Here is a 21,661-nt window from a genome sequence, read left to right as displayed (position 1 = left end):
CCAAATCGTTCCTTCCTATTGACTGACCTAGTGCTGTTTCAGAAAACGCTGCGATGGCCGCCACATAAACTTTGAGCGTGGATGGGGCTCTGCCCTTATCCAACAGCTCTTGCAGGAAGGAGAGAACCTCCGCCACCTCACAACTAAGGGGAGAACATCCCCGAGCTGTACACCAGCTGGAGAACACCGACCACTTCGAGGCATACAGCCGTCGCGTCGACGGAGCCCTAGCCTGAGTGATGGTATTTAGCACTCCCACTGAGAGATCAGCGGGTAACCGTTGAGCGCCCACACATGGAGGGACCACAACTCCGGTTGAGGGTGCCAAATCGAGCCCCTGGCCTGCGAGAGGAGGTCCCTCCTCCAAGGCACTGGCCACGGGGCGATGTCTGCTAACCGCATCAAATCTGGGAACCATGGTTGGTTCTTCCAAAAAGGTGCTACAAGCAGTATGGAACATCTCGTTTCCTTCACCCGTTCTATCACCTGAGGAAGGAGGGAGACGGGAGGGAAAGCATAAAGCAGGCAGCACAGCCATCTCCGTGACAGCACGCTTTCGCTCTTGGAAAAGAATGTGGGGCAGTGAGCGTTTTCGTGGGACGCGAAGAGGTCCACCTCCGCCCTGCCAAATCTCTCCCACAACAGCCGGACTGTTTGCGGGTGTAGAGACCATTCGCCCGTGGGAATGTTGTTTCTGGACAGCCTGTCTGAACCCAGATTCTGTAGCCCAGGCACATGAACTGCCCTCAGCGAGCGCAAGTTGCACTGAGCCCAAACCAGGAGAGGTTCCGTCAACCTGTACAGGTTTCGGGACCCGAGACCACCCTGGCGATTTATGTAGGACACCACAGACATGTTGTCCGAACAGACTAAGACGTGGTGGCCCTTGATTCGGGGACAAAAGCGCGTCAGCGCGTTCTCCACTGCCAGCATTTCCAGACAGTTGATATGTTGGAGCTTTGCCCGTTCTGACCACAGGCCAAAGGACGGTCTGCCCTCGAGCAGCGCTCCCCATCCCGAAGTGGAGGCGTCCGTCGACACCATCTTCACCTTCGAGGAAGTCCCCAGGCTTACACCTGATTGGTACCAGTCGATCGCTGTCCAGGGTTTCAGGGCTGTAACGCAGCCTTGATTGACCTTGAGACGCAGTCGACCAGATACCCACGCTCCGCGCGGTACCCGCGCTTTCAGCCAGAACTGCAGGGGGCGCATGCGGAGCAGGCCCAGCTGCAGAACCGGAGATGCTGAGGCCATGAGACCCAGCATCCTCTGACATTCTCTGAGCGAAACAGTCATGCCGCAGCGGAGAGAACTCGCCGCACTGCATGCTCAATGCGTGCTGTGGTGACAGCCGCGCCGTCATGGAACGTGAGTCCAGAGCTAAACCCAAAAACAGTATCGTCTGACTGGGGTTCAGCGAACTCTTCGCCCAGTTGACACTGAGACCGAGTCTCTCGAGGTGATGGAGTAAAACGGTTCTGTGTTCCACGAGCTCCGCTCGTGATTGAGCCAGAATTAGCCAGTCGTCCAAATAGTTCAGCACTCGCATGCCTCTGAGTCTGAGAGGAGCGAGCGCTGCGTCCATGCACCTCGTAAACGTACGAGGAGCTACGGACAAGCCGAACGGCAGGACTGTAAACTGGTATGCCTGGCCCTCAAAGGCGAATCTCAAATATCGCCTGTGATTTGACGCTATCTGTATTTGAAAATACGCGTCCTTCAGATCTATTGACATGAACCAATCTCCTCTGCGAATATGCGCGAGGAGCTTCCTGGTCATAAGCATTCTGAAACTGCGTTTCACCAATGCCCTGTTCAGCTGTCTTAGATCCAGTATGGGCCTGAGACCCCCGTCTCTCTTGGGCACCAGAAAATATCTGCTGTACAGCCCCCCCTCGCTATGAGCTTGAGACACAGGCTCTACAGCCCCTTTGCTCAACAGTTTTGATATTTCGGCCTGAAGTAGGTGTGCTACTTGTGTTTTTACCGTGGTTTCGACACGCGCTAAAAAGCGCAGAGGGCGTCGAGAAAACTGTAGCGAGTAGCCTCTCTTTATAATGCCTAGCACCCAATCCGAAACCCCTGTAAGCGCTGACCATGCATCTGCATGAATGGCTAAGGGCTGGATGCGAAGCGCGCTCTGTTGCCTGGGCAACGGTGGCGCTTTGGTGTGCTGTAACATGGGCGTCACGCCTGTGGCATTTGAGGCGGGGAGCGCGCTGATCACAGCGGGCAGATCGCTCCTCCTCGACCCCGTCGCGTCGCTTAACCAATCGAGGGAGGGCTGAGCGGGTTCCATAGGACTCGTGATGTCTGCGAGTAACTGTGGGCTGCAAATGTGCACATTTACTGCTTTTGACTCGCTGTCTGCCTGGGCAGAGCGTACGTGCACGGGCTCCGTTTTTACAGAAACCTCGCACCGCGAGTGACATATTGTTTGTGGGCACTGAGGAGTGGGCACGTTTACTATGTGGTGCGCGTGATCGACTTGAGTCGCTTTTATGGGCGCGAGCCCTGTGTGAAGGGCTGTGCTTATATGTGGAGATGGGCACTGAGCAGTGGGCATCGTCACTACATTTATAGCACCATCGGCCGTGGCCGGAACACCAAAAATAACACTCTTTTCGGGAAATATCTAGGCAGCCGTGATAACGGCTTTTGTGTGCAGGCAAGCGGGCACTCGTGCAGGCTTGCGCATTGCAGAAGACGCTGAGACAGTCACAATTCTTGGAACTGCAACAGCGGCGCGCTTGGGTGAGAGCTCGGCCGCAGTGGAACTCATACACCGGCGCTTTCCTAGCAGTGGCCAGCAGGAGTCGGCGGCGCGTCGAGGAATGCAGCGCGCTCAGACTCCTTGATGTCAGAAAGCGTCAGCCACAAATGCCTCTCAGCCACCGTAGCGGAAGCCATAACCTGTCCCATGGCCTGTGCAGCGGACTTAGTAGCGCGGAGGGAGAGATCCGAAGCACTCCTCAGATCCGCGAGACAGATCGCTTCAGGTCCCATCTCATCCAGCTTGTGGAGGAGATCGCCCTGGAAAATCTGCAGCGTGGCCATGGTGTGCAGCGCAGACGCAGCCTGCCCAGCAGCAGAGAAGATCCGTGCGAGCAGCGATGACGTCATGCGGCAGGCTTTGGATGGCAACGCCGCCTTAGTCCGCCGTCCAGCAGAGGGTGGGCAAAGGTGCGCTGCTATAGCCTGTTCCAATGAGGGCAGCCGCCGTCAGCGAGCGCAAGCGCTGCATGGTCCTCACCCAGGCAGGAAACGCAGATGACGTGACGATCTCCTTCGCTGAGCGGGGCTCTGCACGAGCCGCACGAGGGCATCTTTAAAAAGACGCAGCTCTTTTATGAGTGTGCGTCGAAGGGCGAACTCACACAAAGATATAAAGGATATAGGCGCCGGACAGCGCAGCAGGAACGGCAGTGGAAGGCGGCGAGGCCAGCAGCTTCAGAATGGCTCATCCCGCTGATATGCTTCTCAGACGGCGCTTGCTTCCTCCGTGATCCAGCGATGCATATGAGCTTCACTGAAGAGATGGAAAATCAGGTGAGTCAGCCTTTTCGAGCTCCTTTTATAGGGTTGGGCCACACCCGTTTCGGCGGGAAGTGGCGTGATGGGCGCGAAGCGTCCTAATTGGTCTGATATTGCATCAGCCTGCGCTCGATAGGCTGTGCACTTGCTGCAGAGCAGCCAATGAGCGAGCGAGCCGTCTCGCCTATGGCTGTGTACTGCTGCAAATGCGCTTTACAAAAATTCAAAATTAAGGATAATTTTTTGCTTCAGTATTTCATGAAAAGAGACTTTTCCCGTAGCGTCTTAGCTAAGACGCAGTACGAGAGAACTCTCGTAAGAGAACAAATGTTAGGCCTACCTAAAAAAAAAAAAAAATCCACTGTTTATTTTATTTGTATCTTTACTGTAAGTTGAACAGTTCCACCCCTAATATATGTATATGTATGTATATAATAATAAAAAAAAATAATAAAAAAAAATAAAAATATATATATATACAGTATATATATATACAGTATATATATATATATATATATATATATAATATTAAAGGAGTCATACCCTCGTATTACCTTGGATACCTACTGCTGTATTATAGTCTTTCAGGCCCTTCTAAAAAAGAAAATTGGAAAAAAAATAAACACAGAGCTCCTCAGACCCTTATCTCTGTAGGCATTATTGTCTCGCGAGATCTGATGCGATATTTTGGCTGTCGTGGATGGTCATTATAATAATGCAAATGAGGGGCACGTTGATTGGTTGCAGGAAGGAGGGGGGTTGACACCGCAGGTAACGCTTTAGCATATCATTACAAACTGACATCATGGCGCAAGTTGTGAATGAACGCGACCGGCTTCCCGGCCAGTGTATAAGTATGAGGCGCCGTTTAGGGCTTAAATCAAACTTCATTCACGCACACATATGAAACACGCTTGCATATATACTAAGTACTAGTCACACTTACATGTATATGAACTATCTACGCACATAAAGTTACTCATATGAGACGTGAGCACAGCACACACACACAAATATAAGACGTGAGCACACACACACACAAACTAGACGGGGCCTCATGTAAGCGTTAGGCAATAAATAAACAATAACCGAATTCATGATGATCTCAGTCATTTGTTTTTTGCAAAGTACGTTAGCAGCCATTCCCCATACCTCGAAGCTAATACTCCCGCCAGAGTTGTGCCTGGACGCGTTCATTGAACGATAATTCATGAACTCGTTCATGTTTTGGACTGAACTGAACGTACCGCATTACTGCCTGATGAACGTTACTGTGAAGTCGTTCATTCTGGTGTCTGTGAACGCCACGCTCTCTCAGTTTAACTTCGTTCAGTAGGATGCCAGATTTCTATAAAGCCTTCTAGGCGAAAACCCACCTAAAACCCACCCTAAACCGGCCTTAATATGTAGCGGAAAAACACCCAATCTGGCAACGCCAGACTCTCTTGTTCAAACTCCTTTAATCAAAATGAACAAATCTTTTTTCGAGTCATTTCGTTCATTTAAGGGGCTTTAAATGTTACTATTAACTGGCAAATTCCCCGAACACATCAACCTACGCAATCTTGATCATATTCTGAATTAAGAAATCATTATAATGCAGTCAAAAGTCCGTTTTTGCAGTCCGTTTACAGGGAACATAAATAATTACTTCACCTCCAGTCTTTCGTTTATTTGTCTAGTGACAGACGCAATAGCATACAATAGCCGCATTAGCAGTTATGCTGTTTGTTACACACAGTAGAGCAATAAAAACACAGTCTTACCGTTTCAATTGCAGGCAATTTTGTTGGAATGGCGCTTTTCCCGAGCTTCGATGCCAACTTCGCCTGATATTGCCCCAAATTTGTGAAGGATTTCGGCGTACAATGTTTAGCACAAACACGTAACGATAAACCAGTGGAAGGGTTGAAGGAACCGCGTCATTAAAAATGAATTTAATCCACTGGTCTCTGATAGCTAGGTCCGTTCTTGGTAGAGAAAACATATTTACATGTTGATTCTGGCAGTCAACCACAGAGCAACTCACGTGTGCACTACGTTCCAGCGTCTTTCTCGACTGAATATGAGGGGGAGAGGGGAAGGGCGAGCTTCCTGCTGCGGTGTCCATATATGGTATATCCTGCCCCGTCTTGACGTCAAGACGGGGAAGAAATCAAAATCTCGTATTTGAGTGCACGTGCACGTGGGCTATTTTACAAACCCTGAGGTAAACAAACGCTTCACTTTTAAATATCGGCTTCCCGGCCAGTGTATAATCGTTAGGCAATCATAACATACATTGATTCTCGTGGAAAAGTGAAAATTGTGGGTCATGACTCCTTTAACCATTTAATCTGCATTTGCATTAATCTGTCCCTGTAACATTCAATGCTATTGAACCACATTTTGTGCAGTAAGAGTAAAGGGGGAACAGTTAAGTGCTTATGGTTAGGACCTAGGGTTAGGGTTACAAGACTCAAATTTCTAAAATTAAATTATTCAAAAATATGTGCGAGTTCTATTTCTGATCCTGGATGCAATATAATTTTTGATCTTAGTATCTGTCAGGCTGTGTTGCACAGTACCATGATATCTTTTCTGTAGTGCAAATAATGGCTACCAAACAGCTGCTACATGTATTTAGTTGCACGGAATATAAGAGGTGTTTAAACCTTGTTTGGATTTTGCAGTTGTTGTTGTTGTTTCCTGTTCTCATTGGCCTAGTTTAAATTGTTGTAGTTGTCTTAATTGTAAAATGATCTTGTGGGAATTAGTTGTTTGATATTGCTCAGATGCTTGTGACTGAATCAATAAAAAAAATCACTTGATGGACCTTCACTATGTATCATCATTACTTCCTTGTACTCTATTTAGAGATCATCCAATCAAAATGTTTTTTTTTTTTACTTATTTTTCTCCTTCCGTCTAAACTTTAGTTTTTCATTTATACCGAAATGAGAGAGAGGGGCCTACTAACTGTCCTATACTAATAAGCATCTTTTATTCAAATGATGTAATCGCTCAAAGACAGGCTGGGACTGGAAAGCAGAGAGGACTGATAGAGCAGAGGTTAACACGATCTCACAAAAAGCACTAAAAGCAAATCTATGCTGTTGACATGAAAAGAGAAGCTGTAGGAGCTGTGTTTTGATAGGGTGACTGGCGGGGTCATGAGAGACCCAGAGCTGATCTCCACAGCTGGAATGCTAATAAACCACCTTGCGCTGCTGCTTGTATATGCTTCACTCTAGCACAACAATACGACGAGTTGATTTTAGAAGCACAGGTTATATGTCAAAAATAGGTGAAACGTGGTGATTCGAAAAGGGAGTTGATGTTCATTTCTGTGTGAATTTGTTAGTGGATCTTTTCTTTGGGGGAAAAACACAAATCCCTTGTTGTGGTACAACTGCAGTATTACCCATAGTTCTTTGCTAGTAGTTACACTATGATGAGCTAAGCCACTGCAATTCAGCAGAGGTTCTTCTTCTGCTGCTCTAGAACAAATGGGAGGTGTGTTTCAGGTGCAGATGTCTCGCTGGGGCCTACCCCAATCCTCAGCAGGCTTCTTTTGGGTCCTAATAATAACTTGAAAGTGCCTCTTTTTGCCCCTTTTAATTAGTCTCCAGAACACATACAGCTAATTGGTGGTTCTTAATTGGGTTTAGAATCGCTACTTGTCTGTTCAGATCCCCCTGCACCCCACCCCAATCCCTTCTCAGTCTAGGTGAAAAGAAATCCTTACACCCCAGCCAGGGGTTTTATGTTTCTTGTCACTTAGCACTTTGATTTCTTGGTGAATTAAGAGCTATTTAATTAGCGGGGTTTCTTTTTATATCTCCATCTCAGTAGGGAAGAGATTTGGATGTTGTCAGAGTTGAAGCTTTTTAAAGGTAAAAGAGGAAGTTTCAAAAGCAGTGGCTTAACACACTTTGACAGAAACTTATTGTATTCCCTGCCTAGAATAAAAATTAATGGAATGGGTAAATTCATGCACAGAAACAACAGGCATAGTTGTCAAGTAACATAGTGACATCATGGTCTCCTTTTCACCTGGCATTAAAATGCATTTTGTATTTGGATAGTTTACAGCTTCATGCATCTCGTCTCCAGCATGATTGGATAGAGCCCAAACAAATTGCATATAATATGAGTTTGCATTAACTAAAACATTGCTGCTGTTTTCACAAAAATTTAAAAACATTAACGGATACTTGTAAAGTATTTCTGGCATTTCTTTTGTTTTCTGACTAACGCTTCTATACTAACCCTATGTTGAAAGGGATCAGTAGTAAAGAAAAGTTAACAAAAAATCATAGCACTCTCTTCCAAGTGTAATCCAATGAAATTATTTGATATACAGTATATTTAGATATTGTTAATACACAGAAAACTGCAAAAGCACATTGCCTGCTGTTTTTATAACTTTTTTAGGACTCACAAACTAGCTTTAACAGCCAATCAAAGTGAAACACATGATTTTTTGTGCAACCTCATTACATATCAAGTTAAGACCTTAATGCTGGTAATGAAAATGCATCTAAATTCACCCTGATCACCTTTTGATAGTAGTTTTAGTCATCCGATCACAATTTTTTTATATACTTCTGATCAGAATCAATACAATCATGCATGTTCATTCTGGTTGTAAGGTGGCTTATGAGTTTCCTGATTAAACTCCATTATGCTTTAGTTTGTAGTCAGTTAATAGACCGTACACCTCACTGGCTTATTCTTTAAATCAATGCATAGCTGAGATGTATGTATGATTTCAGAAGTGGTATTGATATTGAAATGTTGTTTTTATTGTTGTTTTGATAACATGGCCCATCTAAATACCTTTACTTGGCACTGTAGTAATTCTGCCATCTAATTTGGATGCTGTTTGGTATGTTTAGAGCTAATCTGGAGGAGGAACTAAATGCAGCCCTCGACAGAGTTGCAGTGCAGGACCTACAAGAGCATCAGCAGGAGGAAATGCAAGGTATCACACATTAGACTCTTTCACACAGTAATACCAGTAAATTGCCGTAAAAATACCGGAACGACTTTACCGGTAAAAAAAAAAGGCGCTGTTCACACAGTCAACGACATTCCGTCTTTTGTCCGGAAAAGCACCATTCACACATCCATTCCAAAATACCGGTAAATTCTGTGATGTCATTAACCTCCAAACAGCTGTGCTTGTATTTTTAAACATGGAGGGTAATACATGGTCAGTATTTCTGTTGATGGTTTCATTTTTGTTTCAAACTTTAGTATTCATGCAACTGCTTTTGTTACAGAGACATCGTAATAGATGACTGATTTAAATAATTATACTCACCAATAATAAAACACCTGATGCTGTCGGGAGCTGACCAATTTAGTGAAATTCGGCTTGAAAGGAGTAACAGCACAATGAAGTTACGATTGTAAATCACAGTCTGTATACGCGCGACATTGCAGAAAAGGTGTGTTCACAAATGTAGACTATGCTGATCCAAATTCATATTGTGCGGTCAGCGCAGCTGAACAGTTCTACGCTCAAATGCGTTTAAAAGATGGCGCAAAGCACCAGCAAAAGTAATTACCATGAATGTGACAGAGGGAAAGAGTAAAAAAATATATTTGAATTATTTACTAATAAACTAGTGTTTTCTGAGCCTGTGTCGCAACGATGAAGTTGCCTGACTCGTCATCTCCTCATTAGACGTGCCTTCTATACGGATTATGATTGTATTGAGATTTTTTGTTGTTTGCTTTTATTATTTCTTTAAGTAGTAATTTAAAGCTTTCTATAGATATATTTATCATGTCTGTGAGGCATGTATTCGCTGAGTTTACGTTTATTTTTGTAAGCTCTCCTGTTCAAGACGAGGCGGCAGAAAGCATGCTTGTTTTCTTTATTTTATATTATTATCACGCTGGCACCTTTATGCTATCACAGGAAAATCTCTAGTTTGGTCAGATATGTCAAAAGCAAGTAAGTAAAACAATGCACAGGTTACTGATGTTATTTGACAATATGTAGAGGGAGAAAGAGAGTCCGAGAGTGCACACTTCTGTTGCATGATCTTGATTGCTGTTCACTCTATTAGCACATTTATTCGGATTAAAACTAAATCGTAAATATCAAAAAAAATTATAGGGGCATTCACTATAAACAACAAATAAAACAATAAATTTATTTGAAACGTCAAGCATACACAACTTTATTTAAAGCAGAAGTGAAACTAGCAGACTGTGTGAAATGTCAGGCTGTAAGTTTTTCTCTCATTCTGCACCAATACAAATGTGTGTGAGCAGCATAAATTTATCTTGCTTTAAGGCCAAAGTATATTTCAGTTTTTACTCGTACACAAGGGTCCGTGTGCACTGCGCATGACGCAAATTACATAACCAAAATAGTATGCGTGCACTCGTATAATGTATAACGAGTTCTTCCCTGTATTATTTTAGGAAAAAGTTTTGTGATTACAGTATAAAGCTGCTGCAATGGAGCAGCTCTAATGTGCCATTAAAATAAACAGTGAAAGTAACAAAAGCTTATGTAATACATTTTAATAGGTATAATTAAGTGTGGAAATAACTGAAGGTGATATATGTTTGCAAAATGAAGCCAACACGATTCATATTATTATTATTACTATTATTATTATTATTATTATTATTATTATTATCATTATTATTTAGTTTCTTTAACCAATATAAAAAAAATTACAAATGCTGTGAAAATACAGGTATTGTTATCGGCATGTACCAAAAATAATCGGTATCGGAAAAAGTGGTATCAGTGCATTTTGTTTCATTTTGTTTTTCTTCCCTCTGGTTACCATCATTCTATAAAATAGTTTATTTCATGTTCCGCAAAAAAAATAAAAGTCTTACAGGTTTGGAACAGCATGAGACATGAGGGAGAGTAAATAATGAAAGAATATTAAACTATCACTTTAAACTTATTTAAAAATATATTTTTAGTAGTTTTAGTTAACAATAACAACTAGTGATGGGCCTTTTTCCGCATATATCACATTTGAATATTTGAGCTCACAAAAAACAAATATTCGTTTATTTAAATTAAGTTTAATGAGACGGATGTTATTTTTCAGCAACATTTATTGTTTCCGTCATTTTGAACAAGCTTACACACAATAAGCTTTAACATTTCACATCGTTTTTTGTAGCTGAAAACCTTTAACAATTCGTGCAAACAAACAAAAGTACAGATTAAAAGCAAAAAAAAAAAAAAGAAAGTGAACAAAGAAAAAACGTAAAGCAGCCTGCAGCAATTAGGCTATTGTAGAACGTAGCCTACACTTAACTTTGAAACTTTTAAACTGTCAGCAAATCTTTTTTGCTTTTTTTCTATTCTTTTACATGTTCTTGTTAAGAAATACGGGCATGTAAACATGATCGGGGGAAAGTCGGCTCCTTAGTCTGTTAACAATAAGTCCGGCCACGGAAAAAACGCGCTCTGAGGTCACAGATGTTGGCGGGACTCACAAATAACTGTGTGCTAAGCGAATAAGTTTTGTGAAGCGCTTCGTGTTTTCGTTTCACCACTGAATGGGATCCTCATCTGGTGGAATACATGGTTCCAACAAGAACTGTTCCCACTCGTCTCGGCTGGACTCTCTGTAATCATCGCTGAAGAACTGGCTCAGCTTTCTCCGACGAGTGGGCATTGCATCCTCTTCATTGTTGGTGGCGTCGGCTGCATTCGCGCCACTTGCATCAAGGAAAATGTTCTGATAATGTTCAAAAATGTTTTTTTTCTTACTTCTCTCACGTTTTCATCAAGAAACCTGAGAAGTTTGTGCCGAGGTTCTAAGGCGGACGCGAGAAGAGGAGTTTTCACTGCATTCTCCAAGTTAGCGGTGTTTATTAGTTGCTTGAGAGATGCCGCAACAATGTTATTGAATTCGGTCACTTTCTGTGATTCTCCACGGCATATATGAAGTACTGCAGAAGACCGCAGTTCTTATTAGGGGCCGTTCACATATCGCGTCTTTTGCGCGCTCAAGCTCGTTATTTCCAATGCAGGCGCGCGGTATGCCCGTTTTTTCCAGGCGCGTCCGCACCGCATCGAATTAAAAACATCTCAACTTTTCAGAATGCCGCAAGCGCACAGCAAGTCATGTGACAGGAACTAAACATTCAGCTTCATCCTTTCCCATAACAACATTGAAAGCTCAGCCAAGATGAAGGAACAGCTGATCATAGCTGTATATGGATTGCCATTTTGAAATAAATTTAGTAGCAGAGCTACTGAAAGCGATTTTTTGTGCTGCAAATCCATTTATCCTTTGCTGAAATTTCCACGTCTTCATGGAGAGAGCGCGTCATAGTTGCTTAGCAACAGCAGACGCCTTAGGAGCGCTTCTACCCGAGCGCATTGGAAAGAAGGAGGAAGCGGCGCACCTAGAGTTTTCCATGCGTTTTTAGGTGCGATATGTGAACAGCCCTTTATTCATTCATTAATAATTTTTTTGCTTGCATACATCTTCAAATATGCCATGGAGAATCACAGAAAGTGACCAAATTAGGTTTTATTGTGAACTTTTTTTTTTTTTTTTTTTTTTTTTTGCGAAATTCGATTATCATTTTTATTTATCGAATAATTAGAGCAGAACGAATATTCAAATGTTCGACTATCCGTGCACACCCCTAATAACAACACTGTTGTTAAACTTTCATGTTCCTTATATCTAAGATTATTTCACTCTAATCCTTCCTTTTACCAATTGTCAAGATTTGTTATATTAAATATTATCCATCCCTCTGGTCAGTGGCAAAATCAGGTCATAGGTGAGAGGGCAGCAGTATTCAGTATAGAGCATTTCCCCACACGCAGCTGCCACAGACACGCACTTTCATCTTTCATGCGGTTTCTGTTCCAGTGAAATCACAAAATAAAATTATGACATGACCATTAACCCTTGAGAATTTGAGAGAGGTGGGTCCAGATGTGCTTTCTGAAATCCAATTTGCTGTATTCCAAATTGATTTCAAACTCACATGGCTCTTTGCACGCCCTTAGAAAGGAGCTTGTACATTCCTATCCGTCAAACGCTCCATCAGAGCGATCTCTAGTGTATAGACACCCTTCTTTGGGGAAAATTGGCCAAATCATGTTAGGGACATTTCTAAAAAAGTTGGCAGAAAGTTGGTAACATTCCTACCTAAATCAGTTTTGTGGGGAAGTGTTAGTTACTTTAATGACCAATTTTATTTCATTATTTTCTAAAATGGCTATCTGTATTTTTATTTTGCAATGTGCCTATTGGATATAACCATACAATTCTATATATCTTAATGTTTTTTTTGTTTGTTTGTTTGTTTTTTTATGTCAGCTTTAGTTTTAGTAATTTTAATACTTCAAATTAAATAGTTGAAAAAAAAAGTGTTTTCTAACATGGCTATTCCATATTCCATTTGCATTTTAACTGCTAGATATGAGTGCATATGAACTCTTATGAACCGATTCGTTTCTGAGTTCACAGCTGCAATGGGTTTTGTTGTAAATTAATAAATAGTATTCTAAAAAATACATTTTGTGAAATATACATAGACATTAAAATTTTTTCCCCAAACTGGAAGATATATTTGCAGAGCCCACAGTAGCAACTTTTAGTTTAAAGATGAGAATGCTTCGAAGTAATTTATGAAACACGTATAACTATCTATGGACTAGTACGAGACTATATACAGTACCATACAGCCTTTCTACAACTCTTCCAAATATAAACTTATCTTCTAGCAATGACAAAATTAAAAATTAACATTCATGCATTTCTCTATGGATCTTCGTGCATAATTCATTCATTCATTCATTCAATGGATGATTTTATCAAAGGATTCAAAAAGTTATTTGGCTGTTAAATGTTTCTTTTTGTGAACAAATATGCTGAAAATGCCTAGTCATTTTTTTTTTGTCTGGAGAACAGAGAGTATGACACTTGGATGCTTAATGTATTGTCAGATTAGCCCAAATATTTAGTAAACAAATATTCAAGGGTTTGGGGGATTTGCAACTTTGTAAATGATGAATTAGAATTCTGCAGAAATCTTATTCTCACATCTTCAAATGTATACTCCATGTCCTATTGATGGTCAAGTATTGTAATTTTTGGTCACACTTTATTTTAAAGTACTTATAAACAACCAATATGTTAATAATGGGCATGTTAATAAGCAATTAGTCAATAGTGAGAATTGGTCCCTATACTGAAGTGTTACCCAATTTTCTATGTCTCGCAGTCTGATGTTATTATTATTCATTTCAAATCAAGATGTTTATCATTTTAATTCACCCTCTTTTTTCTTGATGAACCCAGATATATGAGGTAGCCTTAAGGCCCATCCAATATACTCATGGCAAGGTTCTTTCCTGTTCCTCATTTAGGGGTAAAAAGAAGTTGGAAATATCATTGAAGTGGTATAGTGTTTGCAAACATCCAGACACCACCCATGCTGCTCAGACAGCTGTTTGAGTGAATATGTAAATATGTGCTGCACTCTTTTCTCTTAATAACAAACACACAACAAATCACAGTGGTGAGAAAACAGCAGTTAAGAAAGCATCTGATGAGAGAGATGTGGATATGTTTAAACCCCATCTGCACATAAGCACTCCAGTCAAGTCATGTCACATTTATTTATATAGTGCTTTAAAGAACAGATGTAATTTTCAGATGTTTCTTAAATTCTCGTTTTTCACTTACCTTATTAAATGTCATCCTTCACATCAAATTCTTAATTTGTTTCAATTAATTCATTTCATTCAAATGAAATCAGTACAAAAAACTCCATCTTTCCACTGCAGGAAACACAGAAGCTGCATCTGAAGTGGTTTAGATGTATTTACACAGACAGTTTGAAGAAGCTGAGGTTTTATAAATGCATTTGCACTGCAACATCTCAAATGCATTAATAATTTTATAAGATTAATGTTTTAAATAATTTTTTACAAATAAGAAATTTGGGGGGAAATGCAATGATATTTTTAAATGTGAAACCAAACCAGTTGGTGGTGGCAAATGGCTGTTTGAATGAGTGAGTCATTTAGTCCTTCATCCAAAAGATTCGTTCAAATAGCTGATTGATTCAGAAATGAGTCAAGTAACTACTGTCTTTGAATGGGTTACTGAATCATTGACTCACTTGATTCAATCAAAACAATGATTCAATCAGTAACGAAACACCGCTGTGTTGCTTGAAAACACAAAACAGTTCTGCAGGGCTTAAAGTTCTCTGGCACCGAGCCTATCAGATATATATCAATATATCACTTTTGAGTCCATGCGTTCGCCTACCAATGGTATGACATTAACTAACAGTAACATTAGTAGCCAGTCAGAATGTTTTGCTTTTATAAACACGAGACGCGCATAATAGTATTCAACTGCAGAGTCGCAGCCCTAATGAATGGAGAAGCGCAACAAAAAGCTGTGAGGCGCAATGGTCAAATATATCCATCTAGCGCGTATTTACATGGAAAAGCTCATTATAAAGCAGCAGAACTTTGTAAACCGCTCAGAGTAATCATGTCATCTCCATAAGAATGATATGATTGCCAAAACATATTTACCGGGATTTCGAAAAAGGTCCTGTTCACACATGATCTATTAATGGTAACTTTACCAGTAATTTACCAGTAACGACTGTATGTATGAAAGGGGCTAAACTCTTCCTCTGTATACGCTGTGAATTTTAATTGCTTAACGTAATCTGGAAAAAAAGTGTGCATTATATCATTATTTGTAACGTAAATCATTTATAAACCTTTGCCAACACAGCAGATATATCAACCTATGTCTAAATATGCCATGTATTGCTATTTTAAAATAAATGTTTCTGCACGTGGCCGAATATTAAAATTGAATGGATTTAAACATTGTTTAATCAAGTTGTAAAGTGAAACATCACCAGGCCGTTGGCGCCCTCTGCAGGTTTTTATTTTAATACATAATGTACTTAAGTTATGTTCATGTTATATATATAGGCATATTACAATATGTATTTTATAGTTTTGTTAAATACAATCTTGTAATTTATTGGTTTTGATGTTGTATTTGAGCCAATTATTATTGCCTCATTGTTAGTTTATATATAAATAGTCATACTAAAGCCTGGTTTTCATTTAAGTCTGTTTTTTGTGTTACAAAAAAAAATAAAACAAATAGGATTACTCAGTTGTCAAAATAATCAGTAGATTAATTGATTCCCAAAAGAATCATTAGTTACAGCCCTAGATTAGTTAAAATATTTCTAAATACAACTGCATTGTTTTACTTTTTGTAATAAAAAGACAAAAATGTTATTGAAAACTTCTTAAAAACAGTATTAAAATATTGTCACATTCTAGTGAACCTAGTATCTGTACTTTGTCTCATCTCATTAGCTAAGTGTATTGTCACACCCATAGTGTCGATAAGCGATGATATAGCTCATAATTTTCCAAGTGTATGATACAGCTTTCATTCTTCAGGTCAATCATATATTCATGAAAAAGAAAATCAGTTTGAATAAAGAAAACAATATCTTTGCCATAGTATCCTTTCAAATGTTAAAGTTGTCACAGTCATTGCATGCTTTGCATGTGCTGCCCCGCCCCGCCCCCGGAAAAAGTTCAGGCTTAGGATTTTTTTTTTTTGCTTTAACCCCTGGTTCTGCTGTGGCTTTGATTGGAACTATATTCATCAGCGAAATTGCAGAGAAACAGTCAATATTGTGTCTAAAACTTAAGTCACTTAAATTTTACCTCTTGTTTATTGAAATTTTATTGCATAAAATCACATTGCAATTGTGTTTAAATATTTTGGTAGTGCAATGTTGCATACCTAAATCATATATTATAAATGTATTTTTTTTTTTTTTACTACTGCAGTATGCATCTATAACTTTCTGTATGTGCTGTTACGCTCATTTGTTTTGATTTCTACACAAGTCTCTCTCGCACTCACTCAGGCAGCGCAAGCTTCACCTGGCATGACATAAATACATTATCAGTCTCTGTAATTGTGACGTCAAAACAGACCGACTCGGAATCGACAGACTGACCGATCGGTGCATCTCTGGTGAGCGTGATTTTACCAAGTACAACATGTTCCTGGATCAACATCCTTGTTGATCCTGGAACAACATTCCAATCAACCAATTATAATTGAGATAGAATTTTTCAGGAAATATCTGTTTTAGGCTTCCACTATGGGTTAGGTGCTTATACACTTTTGTTAGTCAGCTATTATTTCCCTCTGATTTTAGGAATAAATTATGGGTAGAGTTAGGTTTAGGGGTAGGGATTGGGTTAAGTCTATATTTTTGGACAACAATGTTGATCCAGGATCATCAGAAGATGTTGATCCCGGAACATGTCTGTCTTGGCAAAATCACGGGGACGGTGCATCTCTAGTGTTTACCAGCTGCAGCAAACTTTTCAAAGAAAGTTTGCTTTGGAAAGCTATTTGAACTTTCAGAGCAAAAGCCAAACAAACTTTTGGCCTGAATTTGTTCAAAACGTCAAACCATTTAGTTCTTTGTTTTGCTTGAAGAATATCTGGGCCTTCAATGTAAAAGTGCGATCTTTGAATCTGTAAAAAAAAAAACATGTAAATTAATAAAATCACCATGGGCATTTTAATCATGAATATTCTTTTTCTCTAGTTACATCAGGCTCTAAATTACAAGTATATGATGTATAATGGTAAAATACTTTTAAAAATCCATTAAATCTCAAACAACTAAAAACGTTATTTAAAATCATTGTTTAAAAGAACAGTCAGTGTTTAAAACGTGATTGATTGATTGTTTTTATTTTTTTCTATTTCTGCACACAGCATAATATTGAAAATAGTGAGCCACTGTGAAGCCAAAGACTTATGTTGAGCTTTAGTTCTCAGAGTTCAGAAGTGTCATGAGATGGAACACAACTTGACCGTAGAAATTTTCACTATTAAAAATAATTATAATAATAATAAAAAACATACATTTTATTAAATTATATATGTTTTACATGTTATTTTTGATGTTATCAGCAGGTAATGGTTCCTTAAAGTTTTCTGTGATGTGATCATGCTCAAATAAGAGCATGTTTGTGCAGGCATGCACACGTAAATAGGTGAATTTATTTATTTTTTTCGTTGTTGTTATTGTTTTTTGCAAGTGTGTTGTTTGAGCATGAGGCTACAGAGAAAGACAGGTCTGCAACTCGCTAGAATTTCAGCCTTGCTTCTTGCTGTCCAAAGGTCAGCTCAGGCAAAAAAAAACTGTAAATATTTCACAACATGTTCATTCGACAAATAAGCATCCACATTCACCATGAAACTTTTATTAACTCAAGGCGGCAGAAAGTTCTGCTCTCCAAATGTGTTTATTTTCCCCTCTTTAAACAAGCATAGCAACAAAGGTCCTGCCATGAAGTCAACAACACAAACTCTGTCATACATTGACAGTTACCCTTAAAATTAATTTATATTACTCTACAATAACCTGTAAGATTGCATCAGGTCAGAAGGTTTTGATTTGTGGTTACAAGTCCCTTTTCTTAGTCTGTCCATTAAAGGCCTCTTTATGAGCTCAATCAGTTAAATAGACCTTTAAAAAGACGAGAAATTATGTGTCATTAATGATAATTGATTTAAATAGGGAAAGTGGCTGTCAGGTGACAGTATGGGTTTTTAATCCTCCAGCAGAGCTTCTGTTTCGGGAAGTGCCGGAGGACGAGGTCAGGAGGAGCAGCACCCCCATCAAGGCAACCGCCAGAAGAGTGGAACAGACTTTTAAAAAGGTACCATTCGTTGGCTGTTTAACCTTTATATGAATAGCTAAATTTTGTGAAGAATAATAATTTTAGGTCACAGTTCCTTACATCAACTGCAGAGCCACAGACTATTACCAGACATTAAGTGCATAAAAAGTCAATGGTAACACTTAAAAAAAATCAAAAATCAGTTTTAAAACATTATTTAATTCATAAGTATCATGAACACTAATTGAAATTTTTAAATGTCAACTTATTTAAACTAAAGTAATAATTTTTCCTCCGAAAGACAGATGTGATGTGTGATGTCCAATTAATCTTTCATATGTTCAAAATATACATTGTCATATAGACAGGTGAATACTGTTGCTGAACTATGTAAAAATCCACTCAATTAAAGCTATGCATGAAAGCAATTTAATGAACAATTTTTTGTAGCATTTATTAATCTAGGTTATCTATGTCCATTGTTAATTAATGTTTGTTTATATTAACTAGTATACATGTAAACAGTTTAAAGTGCTAAAATGTATAGATTAACATTAAAGGGTTAATCACCCAAAAAAAGAAAATAAAATTCATTCATTAATTACTCAGCCTTATGCGTATGCGTTTTTACATGAAGCGGAAGCAAGCTCATGCTCACAAATCCACAAAGACGTGGATATATATATATATATATATATATATATATATATATATATATATATATATATTGTCCACTCACAAATACCCATGTTGTCACTTAGGTCCATTATGTGTTATTATATGTATACAAAAAAATCTGTTCCTGCCCTGATTGTAAATCAAAATGTGATTGGCAATGGTTAAGGCGAATATACGACTGGTCAGTGAATTTTGGGAGTTATCTGAATGTATACATCTGTAGTGTTGTGCAGTATTTTAAAATATTATTACAAGTTGTTGGTAATGTAATAATGACACCCGAAGGAGGAACAAGTCCAATAAAAAAGTGTTGAGGCTGGTTCCTGGTGAGATTAGAGCCAATATTTGATATATGTGTCATAGACTTGTTCGGCATTGCTGGGAACTCCCACAAAATGTCATATCCGTTTATGCCATGGAGGAAAACAAACCATTCGAATTGACATGTGGAGACCTTGTTAGGCGCTTGATTTTTATTTTAATGATTTTGGTTGATTTTTGCTTGGGGCAATGCCGAAAAGTTGCTGTGTGGCATTCTGTACCTCTAATAAGTTAAAAAACCTGATCTGAAGATTTATGTGACTGATAAAAAGATGGACTACCAGAGGTAGCAATGAGTGGGTAGCACAGATAGGCTACACTATTTACGCTGCAATGATCTGTCATTAGTCATGTCCCCCTGCATGGCTTATAGTAATTCTCTTTCCCATCACAATCAAATAAATCTCACTCCCTGATATTTTGTGATGTCATAATCTATTAAAACTTTTATTTAATATTATTATACACAATCCCTTATGAAAATTAGCAATGGTATTACTATAGTAAAAATATAGTAAGCTAACCATGATTTTTTTTGTGTGTTTGTGTTTTTATTACCAATTGTAGCCTATAACCACAATTTCACTACATACACCATGGTTAAACTATGGTTAGTGTAGCAAAACATGTTTTTACAATAGTTTAACTATAGTAACCAATATCCATGTTTTTTTATTTGGGGGGGTGGGGTGGGGTTATGTAAATATTTTCATGTTATCTTTTTATTTTACAGCATGTATTTGAGAAAATGATTAGGCAGCAGCAGCACACACCACATAGAATAACGCTGGGCATTTCAAGGCACTTCAGTGTACCTTAATGTTACCTGTTTTGTCAGTGTTTTGACACTGTTTTGTTAAAATTATTTTTAATATATCAATAAGAAAGTAAAGTATGGCAAGCTTTTGCTCAAGTCTTTATCACTAAAATTAAGCAAAACAAAACAACAAATTTTTACTTTTACATGCCATCTCGTACAGGTTTTTAGTAAGCTGTCTCTTGCTCAATTAGGTAACATTCCATTGGGTTGTTTGTCCAGTCACAGACAGTCCATTTCGATGCGGCTCAGTTTTTATATGTATGTTGCTCTGTTGCATGGCAGAAATTATTTTATGTAAGCCATTCTGAGTCAAAACAATGAGGAGGAAAGGATTGTTTTCCCCCACGCCAACTCCGCCCATGCAGCTATGACAGGACACCGATCAAGTCTATGCCTTACACCATGTCAACCCTGTTTGCTTTCCCTGCACTGAAACAACTGTAACCGCAACTGGACGCATCAAAGTGAATGTGCGGATATTTGTCCTTCATCTTGTTGTCCTTCATTATAGACAGTATCACTCATTATAATGAGTGCTGGTTACTGATCATGCTCAGGATCTTAGTAAAAGAGCATCGTGTGTGTATAATCCTGGGTTTATTCTCATTCACCAACCTTCATGAAAATATAAAGAAACCAAATAGGATTTATTAAAGGGGTGGTCCACTGTTTTTTTTTTTTTTAGACTTGATTGTGTTTATGGGGTGCAGTTTAACGTGTTAATGCTTAGTAAATAAATAATTTAAAAAAACATTATTTTTCATAGGGGTGCTCCGATCACGATCGGCCGATCGTTAATGCGCATCTTGTCAGTAAAGCCGGTTCTCTAATCAGCAGTAAATTCTATCAGGTGCATTATTTCACATAAAGCAGCTGTTACTACACAGAGCCGTTGTTAACGGAGAAGATGCACAAATAAACGCTGAAAATGAATTTGGATTTGTGTAGCTTCTCAGTTAACAATGGCTCTGTCATGATTCTGCCCTCGTGTCCTTGATTTTTCTCTAGTCTTGAGGCAGGATCATGACAGGCCCGTGTTTTGTGTGCAAGCACATGGCCTTGTCTTTGGGTCATGTGCTTGTTTTGTCTCGTTTCCTTTAGGGCTGTGCGATATGGACAAAAAAAACGATTACCGATTCCCGAACGATCACGATTTTTTTATCAATTTAGCGATTTCGATTTTAATCACGATTTTGACACACACAGACATGCTTTACAGTCATAAACATGCATTTTATAAATTTTAAACATATTTCCAAAAGAAAACCAATGAGAGCTTTATCAAATGTCTCTAGAACAAACATAAGTCAAAAGAATCACTCAAACAAAGTAAAGATGTCAAACAAAATGTCTAGACATATGGAAAAAAATAAAATAAAACCGTGTTCAGGGATTTTTTTGTTCTTCTTTTTTTTCTTGCCATGCATTGGTCATAAAGCTTACTGCAGCGGTGCCTCAGGTGTTATATGTTTTGCCCAATATATTTATTGCCCAATGGTCACACGTACTCCATCTGCAGTGCGTATACAGTAAGTTATGTGTATGCGGTTCAGAAGCAGCAACGAGATTGCATTATTGTAACGCGAAAGCACATT

General features: G+C 39.2%; 1 protein-coding gene across 4 annotated transcripts in view; it reads left to right on the top strand.

The window, feature by feature from the left end:
* Nucleotides 1-21,661, top strand: part of cntln (centlein, centrosomal protein) — a 158,457-nt gene that overhangs the window by 81,880 nt on the left and 54,916 nt on the right. For 3 of the 4 annotated variants that reach the window (XM_059554073.1, XM_059554074.1, XM_059554071.1), the window contains 2 exons: nt 8,415-8,500; nt 18,189-18,286. In XM_059554073.1, coding sequence (XP_059410056.1) covers nt 8,415-8,500; nt 18,189-18,286 — 184 coding nt within the window. The remainder of the gene's footprint in view (nt 1-8,414; nt 8,501-18,188; nt 18,287-21,661) is intronic. The other variant, XM_059554072.1, reaches the window with a different exon arrangement.

Source organism: Carassius carassius, chromosome 7 (assembly GCF_963082965.1).
Source record: "Carassius carassius chromosome 7, fCarCar2.1, whole genome shotgun sequence".
In the NCBI taxonomy this organism is placed as follows: Eukaryota; Metazoa; Chordata; class Actinopteri; order Cypriniformes; family Cyprinidae; genus Carassius; species Carassius carassius.
The sequence above is the reverse complement of the archived record's forward strand: the minus strand, read 5'-3'. Positions and strand labels throughout refer to the sequence as shown.